Source organism: Microtus pennsylvanicus, chromosome 6 (genome assembly GCF_037038515.1).
Source record: "Microtus pennsylvanicus isolate mMicPen1 chromosome 6, mMicPen1.hap1, whole genome shotgun sequence".
In the NCBI taxonomy this organism is placed as follows: Eukaryota; Metazoa; Chordata; class Mammalia; order Rodentia; family Cricetidae; genus Microtus; species Microtus pennsylvanicus.
In genome coordinates this window covers 55,096,878-55,120,785 of record NC_134584.1, presented here as the reverse complement: position 1 = coordinate 55,120,785, position 23,908 = coordinate 55,096,878, and the positions used below count along the sequence as shown (strand labels likewise).

At 46.9% G+C, this 23,908-nt stretch overlaps 1 protein-coding gene across 1 annotated transcript; it reads right to left on the bottom strand.

Annotated features, from left to right (window-relative positions):
• Positions 1–1,305: 1,305 nt before the first annotated feature.
• Positions 1,306–19,231, bottom strand: F2r (coagulation factor II thrombin receptor). The gene is made up of 2 exons (XM_075976276.1): positions 19,052–19,231; positions 1,306–4,566 (listed from the first exon to the last, which is right to left on the bottom strand). Exons 1-2 carry the CDS (start codon positions 19,137–19,139, stop codon positions 3,368–3,370), a joined length of 1,287 nt encoding a protein of 428 aa, XP_075832391.1. The 5' UTR covers positions 19,140–19,231; the 3' UTR covers positions 1,306–3,367.
• Between the last annotated feature and the right edge of the window lie 4,677 nt (positions 19,232–23,908).

Sequence of the window (23,908 nt, the reverse complement as noted above, 5' to 3'; positions counted from 1 at the left end):
GCCCAGGCCTCAGAACGGAAACAGCTGGCATACAAAGCATGCTTGATGCTTTCTTTCCACTGGTTTCTGAAACACATGGCTTCTTCAAGGACATGCCGCTTCCCTAATTTCTTCAAATGAAGCACAACATAAAAATTTCCAACTACGTATTCAAAAGCCAACTGGATGTTCCATTTCCTCAAAAATAAGTGTTATTTTTGACTTGGTGGTGGAAAATACATTTTATGTTGATAAAATTCAAGAGTGTTCAGAGAAACCCTGTCTCGAAAAACCAAAAAAAAAAAAAAAATTCAAGAGTGTTATTTGGGCTCAAATATATTTTGGAAAGTTATAGCAGCAACGTTTGTGATTGCAAACTTTGTGGTTAAAGGCAGGGTCCTAATGCAGAGGTCTTGATTTGAGACTACCACATGGTCTGTTTTCTGCATTTATGACCTTAGAAAATTCATGTCGACAATTCTCTGTGCTAACACAATGCTTGTTTAGATGAAGCATTATTTTTAAAAATCGACTGTGAATCCAGAAACACTGTACTGAAGACTTTTCATTGATTTTCAATTTTCAGGGTTGAGCACCTCTTTGAATTTTCCCCGAGGAATGCTTCTTAGTGCTCATAGCAAGTGAGGAACCCAATGTGTTTTCAACATTAGAATCATCAAAGTTCCAAAAAGAGGATTAAAAAATAGGAAGATAACCATCCAATGAATCTTTGCAAAGACCATGCTGAGTTCCCCTCCCCACTCCCCTGCTAGTTCCCCAGAGCCCTTCTCCATGCCCAGAGAAGCTGTCTGTGAGGGGTATCACCTGGCGCTGTTGGCAGTTGGCTGAGCTCAGGGGTGGTCTTTTTTCCAGGGGAAAGGACCTGACAGTAAAAGGGGAATGGCCGTGGAGCAGTCAGAGGGCAAGGGAGGGAAGGGGTAAGGGAGACTGTGGGTGCAGATATGATCAAGGCACCCTGTATACAGGTATGGAAATGGCATGATGATTTGGCGATTTGGCTTAACACACACATACACACACACACACACACACACACACACACACACACACACACACACAGCATGCAAATGGGAAGCACCAGCAAGGGGTTGGAGGTCATGTAGAGGGGATTAGCGCATTATTGCCTGTGCCCTGCTTCTGAATGGTTAGGGCTCTCCCTAACCTCTAGCCTCTGGGGAGCTTCCCCAATCCCCTGCTCACCCTGAAACCCTAGCTCCGCCACCATAATACACTTACCTATTCACTAAAGAGTGTTTTGTTGTGCTCGCCCACCAGGTCCCACAACAATAATCTATTCCAGACAGATACCAAGCACGTTATCAGGTTTATTAATATGTTATGTAATCCTTTAAAAAAGAGTGAACACGAAACAGTGACATCAAAGTTCACAAGGACAGGAATAATAGTTTTGTAAGTCACAGACAGAGCCCAGACAGTGAGTCAGTGATCTAGATAGTCAGGACAGTAACTGAGTTAACAGTACAACTGCAGGGCTTGCATGGAAGCTAGTCTACAATACCTGGAAATACTTCGTTCTCTTAAATAAACTTAGTCCTTCTACTCCCTTTTATTTGTTTAAAATGCCAACATAGTTCTTAAATCAGAAAAAGTTTATATTTCAAATTAATTTTCAAATTACTTTGTCAAAGCCTTGAGGATTTTATATACTTATTAGTCACTGTGACATTAAAAAATGCTTTTAAAATAATTTAATTAACTCAAGAAAAATACAGGATAATTTTCTTACATTTCAGTCTTAATTTCATTTTCTTCCACTTTTTAAAAAAACAGACTGACCTTATGAGTAAATTTTTTGTGTTTTCTTGCTTTTTAAAAATGTGGGCTTTTTGTTTTTTTTTTTTTTTGTTTCATTTTGATATCGTTATTGTTTTGAGCGGAGGACTCACAATGTAGCCTGGAAGTCATCATGTAAACCAGGTTGGCCTCGAACTCAGAGATCTGCCTACCTCTGCCTCCCAAATGCTGGGATTAAAGATGTATGTCACAATGCCTGGCTTATTTGAGTAATTTCTAATAAAAAAAACATTTGTAAATAAATAGTGTCTAGTTATTGTTGACTGAAGGGCTTATTTCTTAAAAATATACATCTTAAGCTGTGATTGTATCCTAATCTATAGCTACTGAAAGTGGAAACTCAGATCTTCAAAGCTGTTTAGCTGTTAGGCCTTGCTTTTGTGAAATACACCTGGTGGTGTCTGGCTGAGCATACTTCTCTGTACAACGGTGTATCTGCAGTGCTTACATCACATTGACCACACGTCAGCTATCTGCTTTGCTTGAGCAAAGGCAGGACTCAGCTAATGTCTGGCTGTCAGTCAGTCTGCAGCCCCAGTTCCCATCAGAGTGCCCAGGGCACGTGGGTGTGTCTGTGCAAGAGCCAGCCTTGCACGACAGCTACTGGATATAAACACACCTTTCTCTGCTCCTCAGATGCGCAGATGACTCTCGTAGTTATTTCCCTCCTAAGATGTCTTATCCTAGCTGCTCAGTTTCTAACAGATATGGTCAGTTCACAGCTGATGGGAAGCCTTGAGCAAGGAGTGGGCCAGGTGGTCCCTATCTGCTTGCTGGGAGGCACAGCTGAATGGGTATCAGCTGTTCAGAGGATCTCATGGAGGAGGCTGTGCCTAGTTCCTGGGGTTGGCTGCTCTGAAAGGTTTCTTATGATCCTGGTGGGTCTCATGCTCAATCCTGGTCCATGGATTCAGTGTGTAAATTACAAAAATGCTACCCATATCAAAATGGACTTTCCAACTGCTTTGGTAATTATTCGACTATGGTGTATTCAAGATGAGAAGCACTAGATCTTCCCCTACACAGATAATACTGTTTCATCCTTCTATTGCTTAAACATTACCATCAAATAATTGGAAATATATATATGTAAAAGCTGTGTTATGTCTGAACTAGGAACTCCTTCCCTATCACTGGACACCTTTAGCTGTTCAGTGCTAACATCCACCAAACCAGACTTTGTTTAGTAAGTCAGAGAATCAGATTATTTCCATAGTAACCGCTAGGCAATAAACGAGAAACGTGTCAAAGCGCCGATTCCACACTGCATTGCAAATACGCATGTGCATACCGCCTATATATTCAGGTCACCTAGATATATGAGAAGGGACAGTTGGTTACTATCGCAGCACTGGCAACGCTGGACATCTTTTGTCCCCATTACCTTTCTGGTAACTACGCTTGATAGCACTTGCAGGAAGTAGGCATGCAGATCAGACATTGGTTGTTCTAGGTGGTGAAGTAAATACAGTGCTTGCCAGAGACTAACAGGACCCCCGGGCTGTCCACTTTTCCAGCCCTTTCTGTGTAACCTTCCAGCACTCTTTCTCCCCTAAGCTAGCAGTTTTTTGTATATGCTGTTGTTCAGGTGGCTAGAGCAGGTATCCATTTTGCTTGGCATCAGCTGGCCGGTGCTGTTGTAGCTGTTGGCATCGGAGCTGTCTTTGCAGCACAAGATGCCATAGAGGTGCCTCTGGCACTCGGAGGAGGCGTAGTAGTAAATCAAGGGATCGATGCAGCAGCTCACACTGCTCACACAGACACAGAGGAGGTAAGCAAAGTAGGCCGTCTCCGTGGCAGGGCTGTCAGAGAGGAGCGTGTAGTGCACGGTCAGGAGGATGTTGGTGGGTCCAAAGCAGACGATGAAGATGCAGAACACAGCGGCGGACAGGAACAAAGCCCGTGACTTCTTGCTCCGAGTGGCCACTGCAGAGGAGCTGAGACACCGGATGATGGACATGTAGCAGACGGTGGAAATGATCAGTGGTACCAGAAAGAAAACAGCGGAGAAGGCTGAGAAGTAGTAGGAGTAAAAGCCTTGCAGCAGCGTCTCATTGAGGACGTCGTGGCAGGTGGTGATGTTGAGCCCCGGAACCTTGGTGGTCTGCTCCTTGAGGAGGAGAGGCACCACCCCCATGATGGCCATCACCCAGATGACCAGGCAAGTGAAGTTAGCTCGGCCCAGGGTGCGCCAGGACAGGGACTGGATGGGGTACACGACCGCCAGGAAGCGGTCAATGCTTATGACCGTCATGAGCATGATGGAGGCATACATGTTACAGTAGAACGCAGCGGTGGCGAAGCGACACATGCCCGACCCGAACTGCCAATCGCTGCCGGAAAAGTAGTAGCTGATCTTCAAGGGGAGCACGGACACGAACAGCACGTCAGCCATGGCCAGGTGCAGCATGTATACCACGGCCGGCTTCTTGACCTGCATCTTCAGGACGAACACTGCTATGGCCAGGATGTTCAGAGGCAGGCTGACGACGAACACAACCGTGTAAACGGAGGGGATGAAGAGTGTCAGCCAGGGGCTGGTCAGATATCCCGAGGCATCTTCCGAGATGAAGGGAGCAGGTGCTGTGGGAGGAGAGCGGCTTTTATTTAGGTAGATTGCCCTGCCCTCGGGCGAGGCACTTTCATTTTTCTCCTCCTCATCCCCCAGGGGGACCAGTTCAAAGGCATTTTCGCTGGGATTCCTGAGGAAAAAGGAGCGGGGGTTCAAAGTGACATCTGTCATCTCGGGTTCTGAAAAAAGAAAACGTGGAAAAAGTGAGCGGACTCTGGCTGGCTTTGTAGTTTTCTCCAGGGAGCAGGTGGCCAGGTTCAGGTCATGCGCAGATGGACTACGGACTTTGTTAGGGAATATTCTTCTATCTTAGAGTATGGTGCAACATTCTGTTTGGATACAAGCTAACTCCTAATACCCTGCTCCCCCAGAGGACAAAGGTGAACAGCAATCACTCAGAGATCTATCTACCTTGCAGACCTCACTTGTCATGGAAGAGCAAATGGTGCTTTTCCCCCTAACGTTTTATTGATTTGCTTGGTGTGGTGGGAGAGAGCGGGCAATGCCACATATGAAGGGGGAGCCTGCTTCTCTCCTGCCGTGTGGACCCAGGGGACTGACCGCTGGTGGTCAGGCTTGGTGTCCATTGCCCTCACCACTGAGCCCTTCTGCCAGCCCTCGATAGGTGCTTTCTTCCCTGTTGTAAACTTCACCATCTAAACATACAGCTCACTTCCAACTTCTATGGCTTCTCTTTCCTTTCCCAGCTAGTTTGGGCCATCCAGAGAAATCCACCTCTCCCAAAGCAAAAATCCACATAGAAAGCAGAGAGAAATTCCTATAGGCCACAGAATGGGGGTCATTCAGAGTAGGGCTCAGGGCTCCCCAAATCAATGACTGAGGTCCACATGGCAGTAGTTTCCCTCTATCTTCGTTTGTTTATAAACAGATGTCCTTAATGTCTTTCCTGTCTAGGTCCACAGGCCCTCAGGTTACTTCACACAGCCAGGAGGCACCTGTCACCCAGTGACACCCCGTCACCTTGCTTCCTTGCCCAGTAGGTCCATCTAGCAGCAGACATCCTTGGCCACTTGCACCAGGCCATGACCTTCTTCTAGAACGCTATATGCCTCAAGGTGCATACCTGGCCAACCAGACTCTTTGGTGGATTAACCAGATGTCAAAATAAAAGCTCAGCTATATACACCTCCTTAGCCCAGTCACCCATAAAAATTATCCACTTGAAATGACAGAGAAAAGTGACGACACCAGCCAGACAGCAGCTTTTCCTTGCGAAGAGTTTTGCTAAAATCCTACATCTGCTGGGTGCCAGGGAACTGAGAAGTGCGAACAAGAACCACAGAGGAACGGGACGAGGTCTCTGTGCTCGAGGTTGTTTGTGCCTCTCAGGGAAGTTGCACGAGTTAAACCTTAAAACTGGACAAGTGCAGGAAAATCTCAGACTTGGTTCTGTTTTCTTTAGTGGAACCTGTGGATGGGTTTTTCTTTGGGCCACCAGCTCCAAAAAATGACACGGAAACTTATTATTAATTATAGAAGCTTGGCCTATAGCTTAGGCTTGTCCCGCTAGCTCTTAGAACTTAAATCAACCCATTTCTATTCACCAACGTGTTGCCACATGACTTGTGGCTTTTACATCTCCTCCTGCTTGTCTTGCTCCCTCTGCCTTGGGCAGGCAACTCGTCCTTTGTTTTTCCCAGGGCTCTGTCCCCAGAAGTCCCGCCTAACCTCTTTCTGGCTAGCTAATGGCCTTTCAGCTCTAGTGGCCACAGTAACACAGTAAAGGAACATTCCACAACAAGAACTTTCTTGAAAACACACTTTCTGAGATGTACAATGTAACGTAGTAGTGAGTTCTGCTTCTGCACAACTGTAGGGTCCTGCAGGGAAAAATCTTAGACTAAAACTAAGGCTCCGCTGGACGCCCCATCAATGCCCTGAAGGTACTCAAGATCACAGGACAGAAAACAGAACAGGTAGGAAGGGTGGGTCTTGGAGGAAAGGATGGTGTTGGGTTTTCCCCTCCCCAATGATTTTTAGTTTGAGAGAGACCTGATGCCAGTGTCTGTGATAACCTGGAAAGAGTACTTGCTCTCTGTCCCAATTCCTGACTTAAATGAGCTGAGCTTCTCGGAATCTCCAGGATAAGAATACCTTTGTATGCGAATGAGCTGACTGCTGGTTAGTGGTCTCTACACAGCTTCAGGACCAAGGATGGTCACGTGAAAGCCCAAAGCATGGCCAGAGGGTGGGCAGGGGAGCTCCTGCCCTTCTGCCCATCTCACCCTGTGTATTTTCCCCACCTGGTCATTCATTAGCATCTTCTGTAGTATCATTTATGATCAATGGGAAGAATGGGTGAAGTCTTCCTCTGGGTTCCTTGAGCTAGCTGCCCTAGCGGATTATACAATCTGAGCAGAAGTCATGGGAACACCTAACATACAGCCTGTTTGGTCGGAGTTCTGGAGGTCCAGGCTCAGGGACCTGAGGTTTGAGACAGACCTCAGATAATGGAGCCTTTAAACCTAGAGCTCTGATTTTACGCCCAGGTAGATGATGTCAGGATTAAATAAGCTGAGAGGGTTCATGGCTGGTGTCTGCTGGAGAATCTGCCAGAGGCTAGCCGGGGTGGAGAAGGGAAACAGCTTGGATCCCCGAAGGCTCACAGGCACTTAGGGGAGTGCTGCATACACAGTAGGGAAGGCACTTCGGTGTGCATTGTCGGAAGTGCTGTGCACCTTCGGAAGAGCTGTGCAGTCGGCAGGTAGGAAATTCTCAGAGCTGGAAATGTTCTTAGTTCTATGGTCAAGTTTTGTCCTTGGCCACATAGGCCAGAAGGGTTCAGGGCATCTGTCCCCATGTGGATTCTTGCTATCTTTTTCCTTTTACACAGACACCTAGAAGCTGTACATGGAAGTGTGACTGAACCTCCAGTCCAAGGCACCACCACTGATTGCTCCTGGTGAAGTGTTTTGGAACTGATCTAGGTTTGTATGGTGGAAATGGGTTTCATCTATTATAATCCTGGCAGTGATCTAATCAATCTCTGGATCTTGTGCACGGAACTGCTGTCCTAATTTCATCTCCTCTCTTTCACCGCCCGTCAGTACTCACGTGGCCCAACACCGTCTAGCCGAGCTCCCTTATCGCCTTACAAGGCCTGAGAGTCATCACGGGTGGAGATCCTAAACCCTTGTAAGTCCCATTCCTAGCCCATCTCCTAAGTGATCTTAAATCTTGAGAGGGGGAATGTCAGGTATCTAAGGTAGGAATTAGTCACCTTGGAAGTCATCTAGAATGGACCCCCATCTCCTTTCTCCTGGCTAACACTAGAAAGGGAAACTTCCCAATTGGCCTCCTTCAACTCCAAGATTTAAAACACTATATAAAAAGGTATAGGTGTCAGGGGTTTGCTGAAGTCCATTAAGGGAAAGCTACTGTTTCCTGGTAAAAAATAATGGAATTTGAGTTCTCCCTCTGGCCCCGAGTGGAGATAACATCCTGATCTGGTCCTAAGATGAGAAGATGATCTACTATCGTCTCCTCCCTGAAGAGTCAATCCATCTGGGCCTGTCAATCACCAGATAGTTCAGGAGGCCATTACCCAGGAAAGCTGAAAGACATGCTAAGGAGATGGGAGGAATTATTATCTCTTTAGTGAGATGCTGTACGTACCCTTCCCAGAAACCATCCCTGATGGCTAATGCCCTACTGTGCAGTGGTGCAAGCATTAGAGCTCCGCTGTGCAGGGGTGCAGCCACTTCCAGAGCTCTGCTGTGCAGGGGTGCAGCCACTTCCAGAGCTCTGCTGTGCAGGGGTGCAGCCACTTCCAGAGCTCTGCTGTGCAGGGGTGCAGCCACTTCCAGAGCTCTGCTGTGCAGGGGTGCAGCCACTTCCAGAGCTCTGCTGTGCAGCAGCAGCATTGAAGCTCCCCACTTTTCTGAGTTCTCACTCAAATTGTAACTTTTCCTTCTCTCTCTCTCTCTCTCTCTCTCTCTCTCTCTCTCTCTCTCTCTCTCTCTCTCTTTCTCTCTCTCTCCCCCTCTCTCTCTCTCTTGGATACCAGTCAAAAGTCTAAGCATGCTTTCTCTGACCCTCCGGGCTTTCTCACTTAGTCTTCAAAGTTTACTGCAACCCCTAACCCCTAGCAAATAAATTCAAAGAAGGAGGTCATATTGCGTAGCTGGTTGGTCACAAGTTCCACAATCACTAGGAAAGAATTTCAGGAAGGAAAGTCTTAGATAAGGAGTCCAAATTCCAGTGCAAATTCTGCTCTAAACTTTTTTTTTGAGACAGGGTCACATTTTTTAGCTTTGGCTGGTTTGGAACTTGCTATATAGACCAGACTGGTCCCAAGCTCATAGAAATCTACCTGCCTCTGCCTCCCAAGCACTGGGACTAAAGGCATGTACCACCACACCAAGCCTCTGCTCAATGTTTTGGTCAACACTTGGGTCATGCTCATAAGGTAGATACAAACAATCTATGCTAAAGATAAACAGAAAAGGCCTGGCGGTGGTGGCGCGCGCCTTTAATCCCAGCACTCGGGAGGCAGAGGCAGGCGGATCTCTGTGAGTTCGAGACCAGCCTGGTCTACAGAGCTAGTTCCAGGACAGGAACCAAAAGCTACGGAGAAACCCTGTCTCGAAAAATCAAAAAAAAAAAAAAAAAAGATAAACCGAAAACAAAACTCGCAAGCCACCACCAAGAAAAAACCCAAAATGGGAGTAGTGTCCACCTACAACCCCAGGGCTTAGAAGGCTTAGGGTAGAAGACCGTGAGGCCAAGGCTAACCTGCATTATAGAGCAGACCCTGTCTTAAGAGAAAAAAAAAAGGCAGTGGTGGTGCAAGCCTTTAATCCCAGTACCCAGAAAGCAGAGACGCGTGAATCTCTGAGTTCATGGCCAGTGTGGTCTACTTGGTGAATTATAGGATAGGCATGGGTACACAGTAAGACCCTGTGTCTCGAGAAAACCAAAACAACAACAGATTGGAATGATGCTTAAGTTAACTGACCACTGAGAATGCTCTGTGAAGGAAGGTAATGGAATCCAGAGTCTTCAGAGGACAAGGTCTAGAATACTATCTCAAACAATTCAATTTAACAAGAACTGAGGGGGCTGGGCTTCCAGCTCAGGGACAGAAAATTTGCCTAGCATGTAGAAGGCCCAGGGTTTAATTCCATGCACCAATAATAATAATTATAAAAAAATAGGCAGCTGGGCACACTAGCAGATACACGCAATGCCAGCCCTTGGGAGACTGCACCAGGAGAACTGAGAATCTTGTGCCAACTTGGGCTGCTATGAATCATCCCAGCTGCAGAATAAGACCTTGTTTCAGATATACCAAAAAAGAAGGGGGAAATGCAATGAACAAAAGGAACTGGAAGGTTCTCTAACCTAATCTTTGGGAAAAAAAAAATAAAATCAGGCTGAAGCAACAACTCAACCTTTAAGAACACGGGCTGCTCTTCCAGGGGGTTCGATTCTCAGCACCTGCAAGGTGGCTTACAACCATCTTTAGCTCTAGTTCCAGGCAACCCAATGTCCTCTTCTGGCTTCCAAAGGCACTGTGCACATTAGTACACAGATATACACGCAGGCAAAACACCCATACATATAAAATATGAATAAAATAAAAACCCCTTTCCCCTTATCCCCATACAGAAAAGCTAACTCAAACTGGACTAAAGACTCAAATCAAATACCTGAGACTATGCAACTCTGATAAGAAATCAGAGTGAAAGCTTCGTGGATCTGAGCCAAAGGCGAGGGCAACGAAAGCAGACAGACAGAGTGGGCTGAAAACAAAGGCCCCATACAGCGAAGGTGCCATCAGTGAGAGATACCTTACAGAAGAGAGACAATACTGCAAACTGCACGCCCTGACTGATAAGGGATCCCTGTCCAAAGCATATAAGGAACTCAGTCCCTTGTTAGCAGGAAAACAAGTTGTTTTAAAAAAATGTCACAGAAACTAAATAAGGCATTTCTCCAAAGATAATACAAAAATGCCTGAAAGGTATGTAATAAAATGCTTAGCCTTGCTAATTGTCACTTAAACCACTCTGAGTTATCACTTCACATTTGTTAGAATGACTCTCATGAAGACTGAATGATAACAAGTGTCGGCGAGAACCTGGAGATGGTGGGACCCCTGGACACCCGCCAGAGTGGGAAGCATAGCTATGTAGGAAGATGGCACAGAACTTCTTACAAAAGCTAAGACTAGAATCACCCTGTGATTCGGCAGTCCCACGGCTGAGCATGGGCACACGGAGGGGAAGCGGGTGCATTCAAACGTGCCCCCCCCCCACACACACCGTAGGAACCCACATGGCACTGGAAGAGGGACACAGCTTGAAATCACTCATCTGAGAGGGTAGAATGCTGTCCCTTGGTCTGAAAACAAAACCGTCTCTGGGCTTAGTAGCTCTGCTGATATTGTGCCCTTCCCGGCATGTCCTTTGTCTGCAGCCTGGTTACTTATCACAGGAGATGTAAACTATACCTCAGGAGACACACGGTATTTACAGTCTGGAACGGGGAAGAATGCATAATCCCTTGACTAAACATCATGGCCGGTCGCCCTTTCTTCCCACTTCAGATTTGATATGCTAGGTTTTACGAAATTAGAGAATGCCAGAGAAAGTGCATATCAGCGTCACTGTAACACAACCCAGGCCTAGTGGCTAGATTCTTCGGACACGCTCAAGACCCTCACACTGGTATTTCAGTTTGCTTACTTCGATTTTCCTACACGTCTCAGAGGCCAAAGGGGAAGAAGTGTCTATGAGCTGGCCAAAGCTCTTCTGAATCACCCAGCTTTTTGCTGCTAAGGAAAAGCTAAATTCTGGTTTCACAGAGAAAGCAGCACACGTCCAAAATTGGTTCTTATATGTCTTGGTAAGTTTTACTTAATGAAGGTCCCTCTGGAGTCCCTGATTGGTTCTGGCATTATTTTTATGGTTTTGAGGCAAGCACTCACGTAACCTAGGCAGGTCCTGAACTCACTATTAGCTGAGGTTAGCCTTGAACTCCTAACCCTCCATTGTTTACTCTGGGCTTTGGTTTTGAGATTGAACACAACATATTGCTAGCTTAAACACAGACTAACTTAGAGACCTGAAATTAGTGTCAGGCAATGGCTCTTTTGACTCTGCTGAGATCTGGCTGGAAGCAGCTGGTGACTAGACACTCTTTCACTGTCCCCTTAATCCTGGGATTTCAGTGTTCTGCTCCAGGGTTCACGTGCTATGCTGAAGTCTCAGGATGTTGTCCAGATTCCCACGAGGGCAGGTCAACTGTGGCCTGCATTTCACAGGCCACATGGAATGACGGGGGAGGAGAAGGCTAGAAGAAAAACGCATGGCAGAAACAGACTGTTAAGTAAAACACCGCAGCCTCTCTAGAATGCTCCACTCCCTTCAACTCAAACAAACCCCAGTCTCCGATGGCAGGAGCCAGGCCCCCTAGAGAAATGCCCTCCTTCATCTGGAGCAGGAAGTGTACAACGCGACCTTGAAAACCTCTGAGTATTATTAGCATCGGGTCAAAACCCTGTGGCCTCCCAAAGATGGCTTTGCTCATCAAATAAATGGATGATGGAGATGATGCAGATGTCTGTGTGAGAGGAGCCTGCTCAACCGTAGCCAATCAGGCGCAGATGTAAGGAAGCCCTCAGGACAGACTGCCAGCTTCCTTGACAAACAGCAATTAGAAGGGGTAGGGTTATGAGGTCCCTCAGTTTGGTCCCCAGGACTGAAGGAGGTGAGGAGCAGTTGTAAATGAAAGACGGAAGGCACAGAGGTAAGTCAGCAGTGAGGTTCTTCCATTCTGATCTGCACATAGTACCAACAGGCATTTACAGACAACCAGGGAAGTCTGGATACTTCGCATAGTGGGTGATATTAAGAAATTGTGTGCACAGAAGGTCAGTGGTAGCACTCCCTTAATCCCAGCACTCAGGGAGGCAGAGGCAGGTGGATCTTTGTAAGTTCGAGGCCAGCCTGGTCTACAGAGTAAGTTCCAGCAGGATAGCCAGAGATACACAGAGAAACCCTGTGTTGAAAAATCAAAAAAAGAAAAAAGAAATGGTTCGTTACTTTCTTCTGATGATGCCTCATTTATGGGGAAAGGAGTCTGATTATCTAGGGCTGTGTGTGGATTTAAGGATGTGTATTTAAAATACGTGTAAAATTTATATCTCTATTTAATAATGAAGTAATATATTTAAGGACAGATCTTGAGAACTGTTTGGAGGTTCGTCAGGAAGTGCTGCTACTCAGATAGCAGTCCTCTTCCTTCACATAAGGTCCTGCAGGGAGACAGTCTTGGGGGGACACACACAGCGGTGGGAGGGGGGGACACTTGCCTAGCCATCCAGAGCCAATAAATCAGCTGCGGTGAGGCTCAGGCTAATGGATTCCTCTCGGACAGATCATCCTCACATCCTGCATTTAAGAATGAAGTTAGGTAGCTGGGTGGTGGTGGTGCACACCTTTAATCCTGGCACTCAGGAGGGAGGCAGAAGCAGTCAGATCTCTGTGAGTTCGAGGCCAGTCTGGTCTACAAAGTGAGTTCTAGGACAGCCAGGACTGTTACACAGAGAAACCCTGTCTCGAAAAGCCAATAAAAACTTTTAAAAATTATGTGTGAGCATACATGTGTGCACGTGTCTTGTGTGTTTGTGTGTGTGTGCGTAGGTGAACGAGAGGGTGCCTTCCCTCGACCTACTTGTGGGTCACCTGACATGGATACTGAGGGTCAAAGCTGTCCTCTGCGAGAGCAGGACATGCTCTTAACTGCTGAGCCATCTCTCCAGCCCTAAACAGAAGTATTGTTGTTTCTGTTTTTCTTTTGTCTTAGTTCTGAGGGAGGGGAAAGTTGTTAAATGTTCTTATGAACACGGCTTTACATTTAAAGAAATCATTTGTTATGACATTTGATTTATTATTTTAAGACAGGGTCTCAGTATGTAGCATTGGCTAGCTCAGAACTTGCTACGTAGACCAGGCGGTCCCGAAACTAATAGAGATCTACATACTTGTGCCTACGGAGTGCTGGGATTAGAAGTCTGTGTCACCACAACTGGCTAGTACTAACATTTTAAAGACCATGAAGAAATTGGTATGTGGGCAGAGAAACCCACAAACCGTCACGTGTTGAATACCCACTCCACACCAGACACTTCTGCCTTTACCTCATGTCTGTGAGACAAGCATTCTAACCTTATTTTATAAATGATAATACAGAGGCACAGAGAAGCTAACTATTCAAAATCATACAGCTAGCTAGTGGAAGAGCCAAGACTTGAACCTAGACATCAAGACTTAATACCCTTTGACCACAATGACCCATCCTATCCTTTATTTTTCAGGTGTTTTATGTTTATTTTGGGGACAAAGTCTTCCCGTTGCTTGGGAATTCATGGTTTTGGCTAGGTACCAACCCCTGTCCCACCACTGAGCCCTCACAGACATGTATGGGAAGCAGAGAAACACCCACAGAGATGGTCAGTGAAAAACAACCTCTGCATGTGTGTATAGGTGTATATGTGAATGTATATGTAAGGGCAACCATGTGTGTGCACGTAGAGCCTAGAGTAGGCCATCGAGAGCCGTTATCTATTGCTCTCTGTGGTGTTGCTCTTAGACAGGGTTTCTCAATGAACGCGCAGCTCTCCATTTTGGCTAGGCAGGCAGACTGGCCAGACTCTCATGATCCTCCTATTTCTGTCATTGGATGCTGAGGCTGGGTGCTTGTGACTCGAACTCAGGTCCTCCTGTTTGAACAGCAAGTACTCTTACTTACTGAACACCATTCTCCCCAAACCAATCAAATCTTTAAATCAGTAAGGCAGGGTGCAAGGCAGAATGCCCTGGAGGCTGCCTGTCTGGCACACCCTGGGGTTTTCAGGCAGGCCAACTACAGGAAGTCATTATGGTGTGTCCAAGGCACAGGGATGTGCACACAAGTCTGTCAGGCTCTTACCTACGGTGCCGGGAGGCAGGAGACAGAGGTGGGGTTAGACGATGCTCACAGGCCTCCCTGAGAGCCACTGGGATTCCCTAACCTTTGACTTTCCTCATCCCTGCTGGTCTGTTCTCTGCCTTCAACCACCATCCCCAAGGTTCCTGTCCTGTCTAGACTCAACAGTGATGTAAAGACCAATTCACAGTCAGGGATCCCCAGCCCCTCTAAGACTGTACTGTCTTCCTACATCAGTTCTTCTGCAATCAGTGGATCTGAACCGCAAGAATGGGTCCTAGATAAGATAGAGATTCAAGAGTGGTCCTTCCAAGAAAGCCGGGCTCTTCTGGCAAGGCCTTGATTTTGCTCTTTAGGGACGAGTCACTGTCCCAGATATGCTAGGTTTAAATTCCTGTAGAAACTGAGCAGTACCTATGAAACTCAATTGGAGGATTCCAATAAGTTTTTACAATATTTATTTTTAGTTGCAATTGTGTGTATTGTGTGCATGTGGGGTGGGTGTGTGCACGAGTGTGGGTGCCCTCGGAGGCCTGGGGTATCTAATCCCCCTGGGGCTGGAGTCACAGGCAGCTGTGATTTGGGTGCTCTACAGGAGCACTGTGCATTCTTAACTACTGAGACATCTTTCCACCCTCCTAGGCGGTTTGTTGGGTTTTGTTTTATTTTAACTGGAACTGTGTGGAGAAAGCATAGCGCATGGTAAAGGCGAGAGCTTCTCGGGAAACTCTGCTTTGTATGTGTTACAACACGGGTGTCATGTATGTTCTTGTATACACTCCAATGCCTTATGCAAAATGTATTTCTTATTCTTATGGTTGGTTAGAAAAAAAATCACTTTTTCTGTAGTACTCTGAAACTCGATTAGCAATTTGTCACAAACTTTGAACACACATTCTCCAATGTCCTTTCCTAAAGCTACACAGGTTTGTTTCTACACGCAAATCACAGGTTAGTTCTGCAGTTTAAGACAGCGAGGTTCCTTTTGAGAGCAAACGATGCATGCACAGTTATAAAGGATTTGTAGGATTCCTTAGGATGCAGGATGAAACCCTTCATTTCAGAACCAGGGGCATAGTGACGCATGCCTGTAATTCTAGCACTTGGGAGGCTGAGGCAGGTGAACTATGAGTTTAATGCCAGCCTGTGCTGCTCAGCAAACCCTGCTTCAAAAAACTGGCAGGCCTGGAGAGATGACTCAGAATAAAAGTGCTTGTTGCCCAAGCATGAGTTCCCATGGCGGCATTCATATATGACTGTTATCCTAGGACTGTGTGTGTGTGCACACACGTGTGTGTGCACACACGTGTGTGTGTTCATGAGTGTGTGTGTGTGTGTGGGGGGATCACTGAGGCCTGCTGGCACAGGCTTGCATACCCCTGCCCCAACTTGGTAACCCCAGTGGGTTTGGCAGAGAACGGCAAGGTCACGGTTGGTTGGAGGACAAACCTACGGAAGGAATCCCGGAAATCACCTGGCTCACAGGGAGTGCCTTTCACTTTATAGTTCTACCAAGAGGGAGGGCAAAGCCGAATAAAAGAAGCCACAAACCAGAGAAGACCGGCTTTAGAAAGCACAGAGTCTGACGCACCTCACAGTTCCCGATGTTGTCCTGATGACAGTGTGTTCCTACCGGGGTCCCATGGAAGCAGACCCTGGGAACTTAGTAATCCTAGTGAATGGATTTGTCCCCAGATACACAGGGCCACGTGTGGATGGTGAAATCCCCAGAAGAGGTAGAGCACAAATAGAAAAGGCAAACCGGCCGTGGGAGGGGGCAGGTGAAAGGAGGCCTAGGCACTGACTCTCACGGGAGTCCCAGGGTTCCTTCCAGGATGGTAGCTGCTGGAACAAGGCAAAGGAAGTCGTAACTGCACCAGACTTCCAGGCGGATGACTGTATGTTCTGAGGATTTCATCTCAATCGAAAGAAATAATATAAGGAGGGAGATAAGGTGTGGGAAACAAACAAAAAGACACAGACAGACTGACAGGAGTCCCTAGGGGATAAAGGGTCGTGGGCCCCAAATGAGGAGAGTTACATACAACCCAGGTTGTTAGAAATCCAGGTTTCTGGGGGCCCCATTATTGCTTAGAACCCAGGTAAGCTCCAGTTTGACAGGGACAAAAGAGAAAAGAGTAAGGGGGGTGGGGAGAATGGGAAGAGATATTCTGAACAGCAACAAATCCTGGGCTCTGAAAAGAGCAAGTCCATAGGACAGACAGCCAGGAGCAGCTAGCACAGGCGCTTCATCCAGATACCAGTTCTGGTTAAAGGGGCGTAGGAAGCTGAGGGAAGGCCAAGAGACCTGGGGTGACATGGGGAAAGAAGCCAGAGAAGGCATACAGTCTCGAGGGAAGATAGAGTGAAGAACGTATAAAGGGATGCTGGTGGGGGTGTGTGTGTCTTCTACAGGGACCCCTCACTTCTTGCTGAGGAACCAGGCTTGGCCTCTGAAATCCCAATGCATTTTGCCACAATTACCATCAACTATTTCCAAACTTTTTATTTTTAATTTATTTTTTTACCTTCTATCTCTTATAAATTTCACAAGCATCACCCTTCACCCTTTAACACTCCCCTTCTTTAATAAATACAAGTCATCAAACCTAAACTACCTGCCCCGGGGGGGTAAACTGCTTAATGCGCTTACATGCTTTTCAACAAATATCTGTAGAACATTTGTTCCAGACACCATGGGGATAAACGGAAGTTCATGACTTTGGCAAGGGCAACGAGACAAAGTGACAAGGCAGGAAAGATGCCAAAACGGAGAGAAAAGCCAGGACAGGTGGGCAAAGGCTGAAGGGAGCCTTGTGGATACTCTTGCAGCAAGAGAAGATTCAGGATGGGGAGACAGTGTCGGACGTGCCAGTGTTTCAGGACAGGAACCGTTTACAGTTGCTGGTATGCAGTGGTAATGAGAAGCAGATTTATTTTTGGTTGATTTTATTTGTGAGTTCACTTGCTGCATGCACCCAACGTGGGCGGACCGCTCCTATAACCATTCCCTGATGGCAGGTCACTGAGCCTCTCCGGGCCTCGGTTTTGGAACCAGCAAAAGAGGTTAAATCCTCTTCTTATCATAGAGATTGTTTAAGAGGGTGGGAAGCAACAACGTGGGTAAGAATTCTGCCCAGCCACTTTGCTCACACCCCTCTCTCTCTCTCTCTCTCTCTCTCTCTTCCCTTACTCCCTCCCTCTCTGTGTCTCCTTCTCTTCCACTTTCTTCCTTCCCTATTAAGTGTCTCCAGAACCCCGTGTGGATAAGCCAACTCTTGTTCAGTAGTCTCTCTGCTTCTGCTGGGGCTCTTCTATCCCTCCTATAAGGAAGAGAATTTAGAAGAGGCCTCTGACTTCACTCCCTAAAGGTGCCCAAAATCCTCTATGAGGACTCCACTAAGGAAACACTGATCTGCCTGGGGTGGTTGGGCATTGCCCAAATCTCAAAGTCTGTATTTTCAAAAGGCTTGTCCCAAAATAAAACTGAGGGAGTAACAAAGTTATGTGACACCGAATCTCTGCATCTTTCCATTCCTCCCCACAAATGATTAAGGATGGCTACCCACAGGCAGGCAGGCTGGCTAGTTGCTGCTAAACTTGGGGGCTCTGTTTCGGGCACTGCATTTTCCCCAGGAGTATCACTCAAGCCAGGACAGAGAACATGCAACACCCTACTCTTTGTTACCTCTTAATCCTGGTCTTTGGGAGCATGGGAGTGCACATTCTTTCAGCGATAACAAAAACCCCTCGAACAAAAACCCACTAGATTTTCTTCAGCATGAAAGCCACGACTAGAGGTTCCTACCACATTATCCCTACGAAGAAATCCAAAACCTTTTCCCTCACTTTCCAATTAGGAACTTTACAGGCAACGCCTCCTCTACTTTGGAGAAAGGATTTGATGAAATAGAGAAAATATTTGATGAAATAAATTGACCAAATGAATTTACTTGGTCAAACAGGCGGATGCTTAAAAACACACGGTCAACAACGAATGTACTGGAGGCAACTTCTCTGCCACAGATGATAATTTCCACTGAGAAAAACCGAGACTAGATGGTTTCTAGGAGAGCCTGATTCCTAGGAGGTGTCCCTCTTCTCGACCCAGAGGAACAAGTTCAGATAACAAAGACACCCGCCCCACACCCCCTGCGTCCTGATATCCCCGTCACCTCCTGGGTACTAGGCCGAGCTGGGGACTACCAGTCTTTATTGTCTTTATTTAATGCTTATGGGTTTTTCTTTTACACCACCCTTCCTTCCTTGCAAATCAAGCGAGAAAGAGAGTTCCAACAAAGCAAAACTTAAGCCGGAGTGGTTCAACCTCACAACCAAAGAACCGGATCACGAGACCCTTTCTTTCTGGAGGTGGTCTTGCAAAACAGGCCACACAATAACAACAAATGCGCTGGCGGAGGCTGCTCCGGAGCCCTGGGCCCCTCCTCCGGATCTAAAACCCAGTGGCCTGCGGGCTGCACTCCCCAAAACCGAGTCCAAAGGAGCACCGGCCGTGTTGGGGCGGGAAGGGGATGATGGCACACCCCACCTGGATGTGTCTGGGGAAACTCTACCTCTCGGCTCAAATGCCTGTTTGGCTCCTGGGGGAAACTGAGGCAGGGTTGCAGCCGGGCGTACCCCCGCGCGAAGCAGGCGCAACCTGACTTCTTCTGATAGCCCCCCACTAGAGCACCGGCCGGCAGCTCTTACCTGGCTGGCTCATGGGGACGCGGGAAGACAGCAAGGGACCGCACAGGCTGAGGCCAGCGGCAACGAGCAGCAAGCGCCGCGGCCCCATTGTCCCGAGGCTGCCCGCGCGGCCGGGCGCCCGCGGTCGCCGGCTTCCTTCGGAGCAGCGCGTTCAGACCTCACAGGCGACCAGAGGCGACTGCGCGGCCGCGCGGAGGAGTATTTGGAGGCGGTTCGGGGGCGTGGGGCGGGGCCCCGCGGGCTTGCGCGCGCTCGTAGCCTCCGCTCGCGCCCGCAGCCCTTCGCTCCTGAACGCGAGCGACCAGATAGATGCTTAAACCCTCGGTGCTGTCTGGGAGTGACTCAGCCTCCCGGGGTCCTCAGAAAGCGCCTGCGTCCTCTTCAATGACCCTCCTGGGACGCCGAGCCAGACCGGGACCGTCCCGTCGTGGTGCGCCAGTTCCCCGCCTTCTTGGCGTCTGCGCGCGCTCGCCAAGTTTGGAGTTTAGCTAAAAGTTGGCTAGTGATTTCTGTTTTTGTAATTTAGGGGAGATGCATTTAAAGGTTGATGCTGCGGTGATAAGGGTGGCTCCAAACGTGTGGGCAGAGTGCTTGATATTTCTTTTAATTATTTTGCGAGCTTAGATGGGTCACGTATAGGCTTTGACCCTCCACTCCAGTGGGCTTAGCCACAGGTACCCAAGCTCAGGTTCTCCGAACTCTTGCCGGCCGAACCCCGCCTTTCCCGACTATCCGGGCCGCAGCCCCAAAGCTCAGGGCGGTGGGCTATACTTGGGCGCCCCTTACAAGAAAGATGCAGAGCAGCAGGAGGAGGGGCGGCACTGCGGAATTTTAAGGGTCCTTTCCACGTTCTGAAACCTTACAGTTTGTGCTTGGCTCCATTCCAGCATCAGATCTCAAAAAGGGGGGAGGCCTGGCCCAGAAGGAGCCCGCATCTCATTTTGCTTAGAAAGTGTCTGGTAGGGGAAACTTAAGGACAAAACAGAAAATGGATTCTGGTCTTGTACCCAGCCAGACGGTTGCTGAAAAAGCTGAGCCTCAGCTCCTAGGCATCAAAGCACAGGACTCTGAAGCACAATGGTTGTCTTACTAGGGTTTCTGTTGTTGCGATGAAACACCATTACCAAAAGCAACTTGGGGAGGAAAGCATTTAGTTGGTTTGCACTTCATATCACACTGTTCATCATTAAAGGCAATCAGGACATGAACTCAAACAGTGCAGGAACCTATAAGCAGGAACTGAAACAGGCCATGGAGGAGTGTTGATTACTGGCTTGCCCCTCATGGCTTCCCCAGTCTGCTTTCTTAGTTCTGGGAAGGCACCACCCACAATGGCCTGGGCCCTTCCACATCAATCACTAATTGAGAAAAGGTCCTACAGGCGTGTATCTGAGGCATTTTCTTAATTGAGGTTCCCTCCTCTCAGATGACTCCAATTTGTATGAAGTAAACAGAAAACTAGCCAGCACAGCGGTATTCTGCACCCCCAGCAAAGGTTTTGAAAAGGACAATATTGCATCAAGACTATCATTCTGCAAGAAGAATCCCCAGCATTTCCACCAATGGAGAAAAGACGACCAGAGAGAATCCGGTCTCCCCCTCTCCCCCTAAGAGCTGTTGCTCATTGTCTTCATAGGTTGCTCAGTAAGTTATACCATTTTCCAGCTACAGAAGGCTATTTAAAAAAATCTTTCCCATTGGAATCTCATGAGAAAGCACATTTTAGAGTAGAACCATTAACATATTCTGCACACATTAATAACATGGTATTGTTTCCTCGCCTCTCTGAAATGCCCTTGGGTTTTTAGGTTTATCATGTTATGGACCACAGGCAAGAAAAAGCAAAACGCTGCAACTAACTCAACAAATACCATAAATTTTAAAGAGACACTCTAATTGATTTTAAGATACCCCAAATCCAGAAAAGTAATAAAACAGGTGGCAGGGTGCTTGTTTTGACAGTCAAAAATATGAAGTATAGTTTTCTTTATCTAGAGAGGTACATCTAAGCTTCCCTGTGGAAGCCTGCAACCAGGAGAGCCAGACCCTGTATGCAGGATACTGTTTTGCCTGTGTCTTCTCCTGGGCTGCCCTTTAGTATTGGAGTTAATCTGTTCCTTGATGCGTCATGCTATCTGTGCATCACTCTCTTGTGCTTTGGGATCATCCTTCAGTAAAATAAGGGTTAGTTAGTCACACGCACTGGGATGCTCGGACAGACACGGTGACACTGAGCTGGTTATTAGCAAGGGTGTAGTGTATCTACTGTGGGCACATAGGATCAAACAACTCATTCATAAAACCCTGCGTGGAGTGGAGTCAGTTTGAAAGTTTCTAAAGATTTATTTTATGTTTCTGAGTGGCTTGTTTCGTGTGTGTTTGCACCACGTGTATACCTGGTATCCACAGAGTTCAGGAGAGGGTAATGGATACTCTGGAACTGGAATTAAAGATGGCTGTGACCCACCATGTGGGTGCTGGGAACTCTGCAAGAGCAACAAGTGCTCTTAAGCCCTGAGCTGTCTATCCAGCCCCTGAAGTAAGCTTTCCACGCCTTCCTAGAATCGCATTAAAACTTTTATTTCTGCAATTTTTCATTTAATATTTTGCTGTTGGGAATGAAACTGTAGAAAACAAAAACTAAGAAAACAAGGTCTCTGTGTCTGTGGTCTTCACGATCAATGTTAGGTTTCTGTACACTATTCAATAAATGACACTCATACAAACATATACAGGCCTGTAGAGCCTTTAAGAAGGTTGGAGGAGCTGGAGGGCTAGCTTGAGGACCTGAGTTTTATCCCAAGAACAAATGTATATGAAAGCAAGTTAGGGTGGTATGCCCTTGTAATTGCAGCACTGGGGAGGCAAGCAGAGACAAGCAGATCCTGGGACTAGCTAGCCTCTAGCCAGACAGCCTAGCATACTTGGCGAACTCCAGGCCAGTAGGAGATCCTATCTCAAAAAACATGGGTGGAGCCTGAGGAATGACACTTGGGGTTATTTATTGGCCTTCACATGTACTCACACATGTATATGAGCATGCGTGAGCACACACAAATTGTAGAAATGGTGGGAAATGTTGAGGATGCTTTGGGGGAGCTGTTATATTACAACGAAATGTACCCTGAAGAAAGAGGGCTCTTGAAATAATAAAGTTCTTAAATTTTCTGCACATTCCCCAAGGTATCTCTCAGAATTTGGTTGCAGTCCAAAGAGTCAAGGGAGAGGGAACCGAATGAGATACCTCTTCTTCTCCTTAGTATTCTCTAGGAGTTGTGAATTTTCTTAAGATATTTCTTTTTAAAATTTTATATGTATGGTTGTTTTTCCTGCATGTGTGTCTGTGCACTATGTTCATCTAGTGCCTGCAGAGGCCAGAAGAGGAAAATCAGATCCTCTGGAACTGGAGTTACAAAGGATCACTAAGCTGCCATGTGGGGGCAGGGAACTGAACCTTGGTCTTCTACAGGAGCAGCAAAGGCTCTTAAAAACATTGATAAATTATGAATTATGAATTACATCATTTACAAAAAAATCGAAACCATCTTCAAAAGCAATTGTAACTTTTAGCATGTATAAGTATAGATTCCTGGGCTCCATCCTGGACCAATGAATTAAATGAACATGCTCTGGGGTGATGAGATCTGAGGACCCTCACACCAGAGTTTAGAGTAGGACATGGATTCAGACTTCAGCATGGACCAGAGTCAGCTGGAAGATTTAAGCCACAATGCTGGGCTGCGTTTCCAGAGGTTTTGATGCAGTTGGTTTGAAGTGATGCTGCGGCGGCTGCTTCTGCTGCTACTTGTGGGTGGGGCGAATGCAATTTGTCAACCATGGCTTTAGGAGCCAGGAAAACTGAATGTGGTTCCAAACCAGGCATAGTGGTGCACACCTGTAATCCCAGCACTAGAGAGACACAAGCAGGAAAGCTGCAAATTCTAGCCCAGCCTGAGCACCATAGAAAGCCCTTGTCTGAAACAAAATCAAACCAATATTCCACATACACGTGCCCTTCCATGTCCAAAAGTGATTATTTTCAGGATCTCCGAGGAGGATGCTCATATTTAACAGCATGGTAGTTGCACATGTTTTGTTTCTTTTTTTCTTTTCTTTTCTTTTTTTTTTTTTTTTGATTTTCGAGACAGGGTTTCTCCGTAGCTTTTGGTTCCTGTCCTGGAACTAGCTCTTCTAGACCAGGCTGGCCTTGAACTCACAGAGATCCACCTGCCTCTGTCTCCCGAGTGCTGGGATTAAAGGCGTGTGTCACCACTGCCCGGCTGCACATGTTTTGTTATACTTGAAATTATTTCTCAATCGTTGTGTCTAATAAAACAGACATGCAAGCAGTGGACATTTTTAGGGGATAATAACAAAAAACTGGATATGTTCATTGCAGACACAATTTTCCTCAAATATTTTCTAAGTTAATTGAATTGAGAAGACAGAATCCTCAAGCATGGCTGAGTTTAATTTGTAACTTTCTTTAAAATTCCCATGAAAATATAAATGGGCCCCCCAAATGGACACTAATTAAAATATACACACGTTCCTGTTTCTTTAAAGCAAATAGACTGTCTTTTGTATTTTTAAGTGTGTGTGTGAGTGTGTGTGGTCACATGTACCATGGCCTGTGTGTGCAGTCAGAGGACGTCTTGCTGGAGTCATTTCTCTCCTGCCTGCCGTGTGGATCCCAGAATCCCACACAGGCTCCGTGGCAAGCACCTCTCCTTGCCTGGCCATCTCGCTGGCCCACGTGCCACTGTTTAAATGGTTTTTGCACCTTTTCTGATTTCACTCACATTTCTGACCAGAAGACTGACTTTCTCATCCACAGATATGTGCATCATTTGTGTT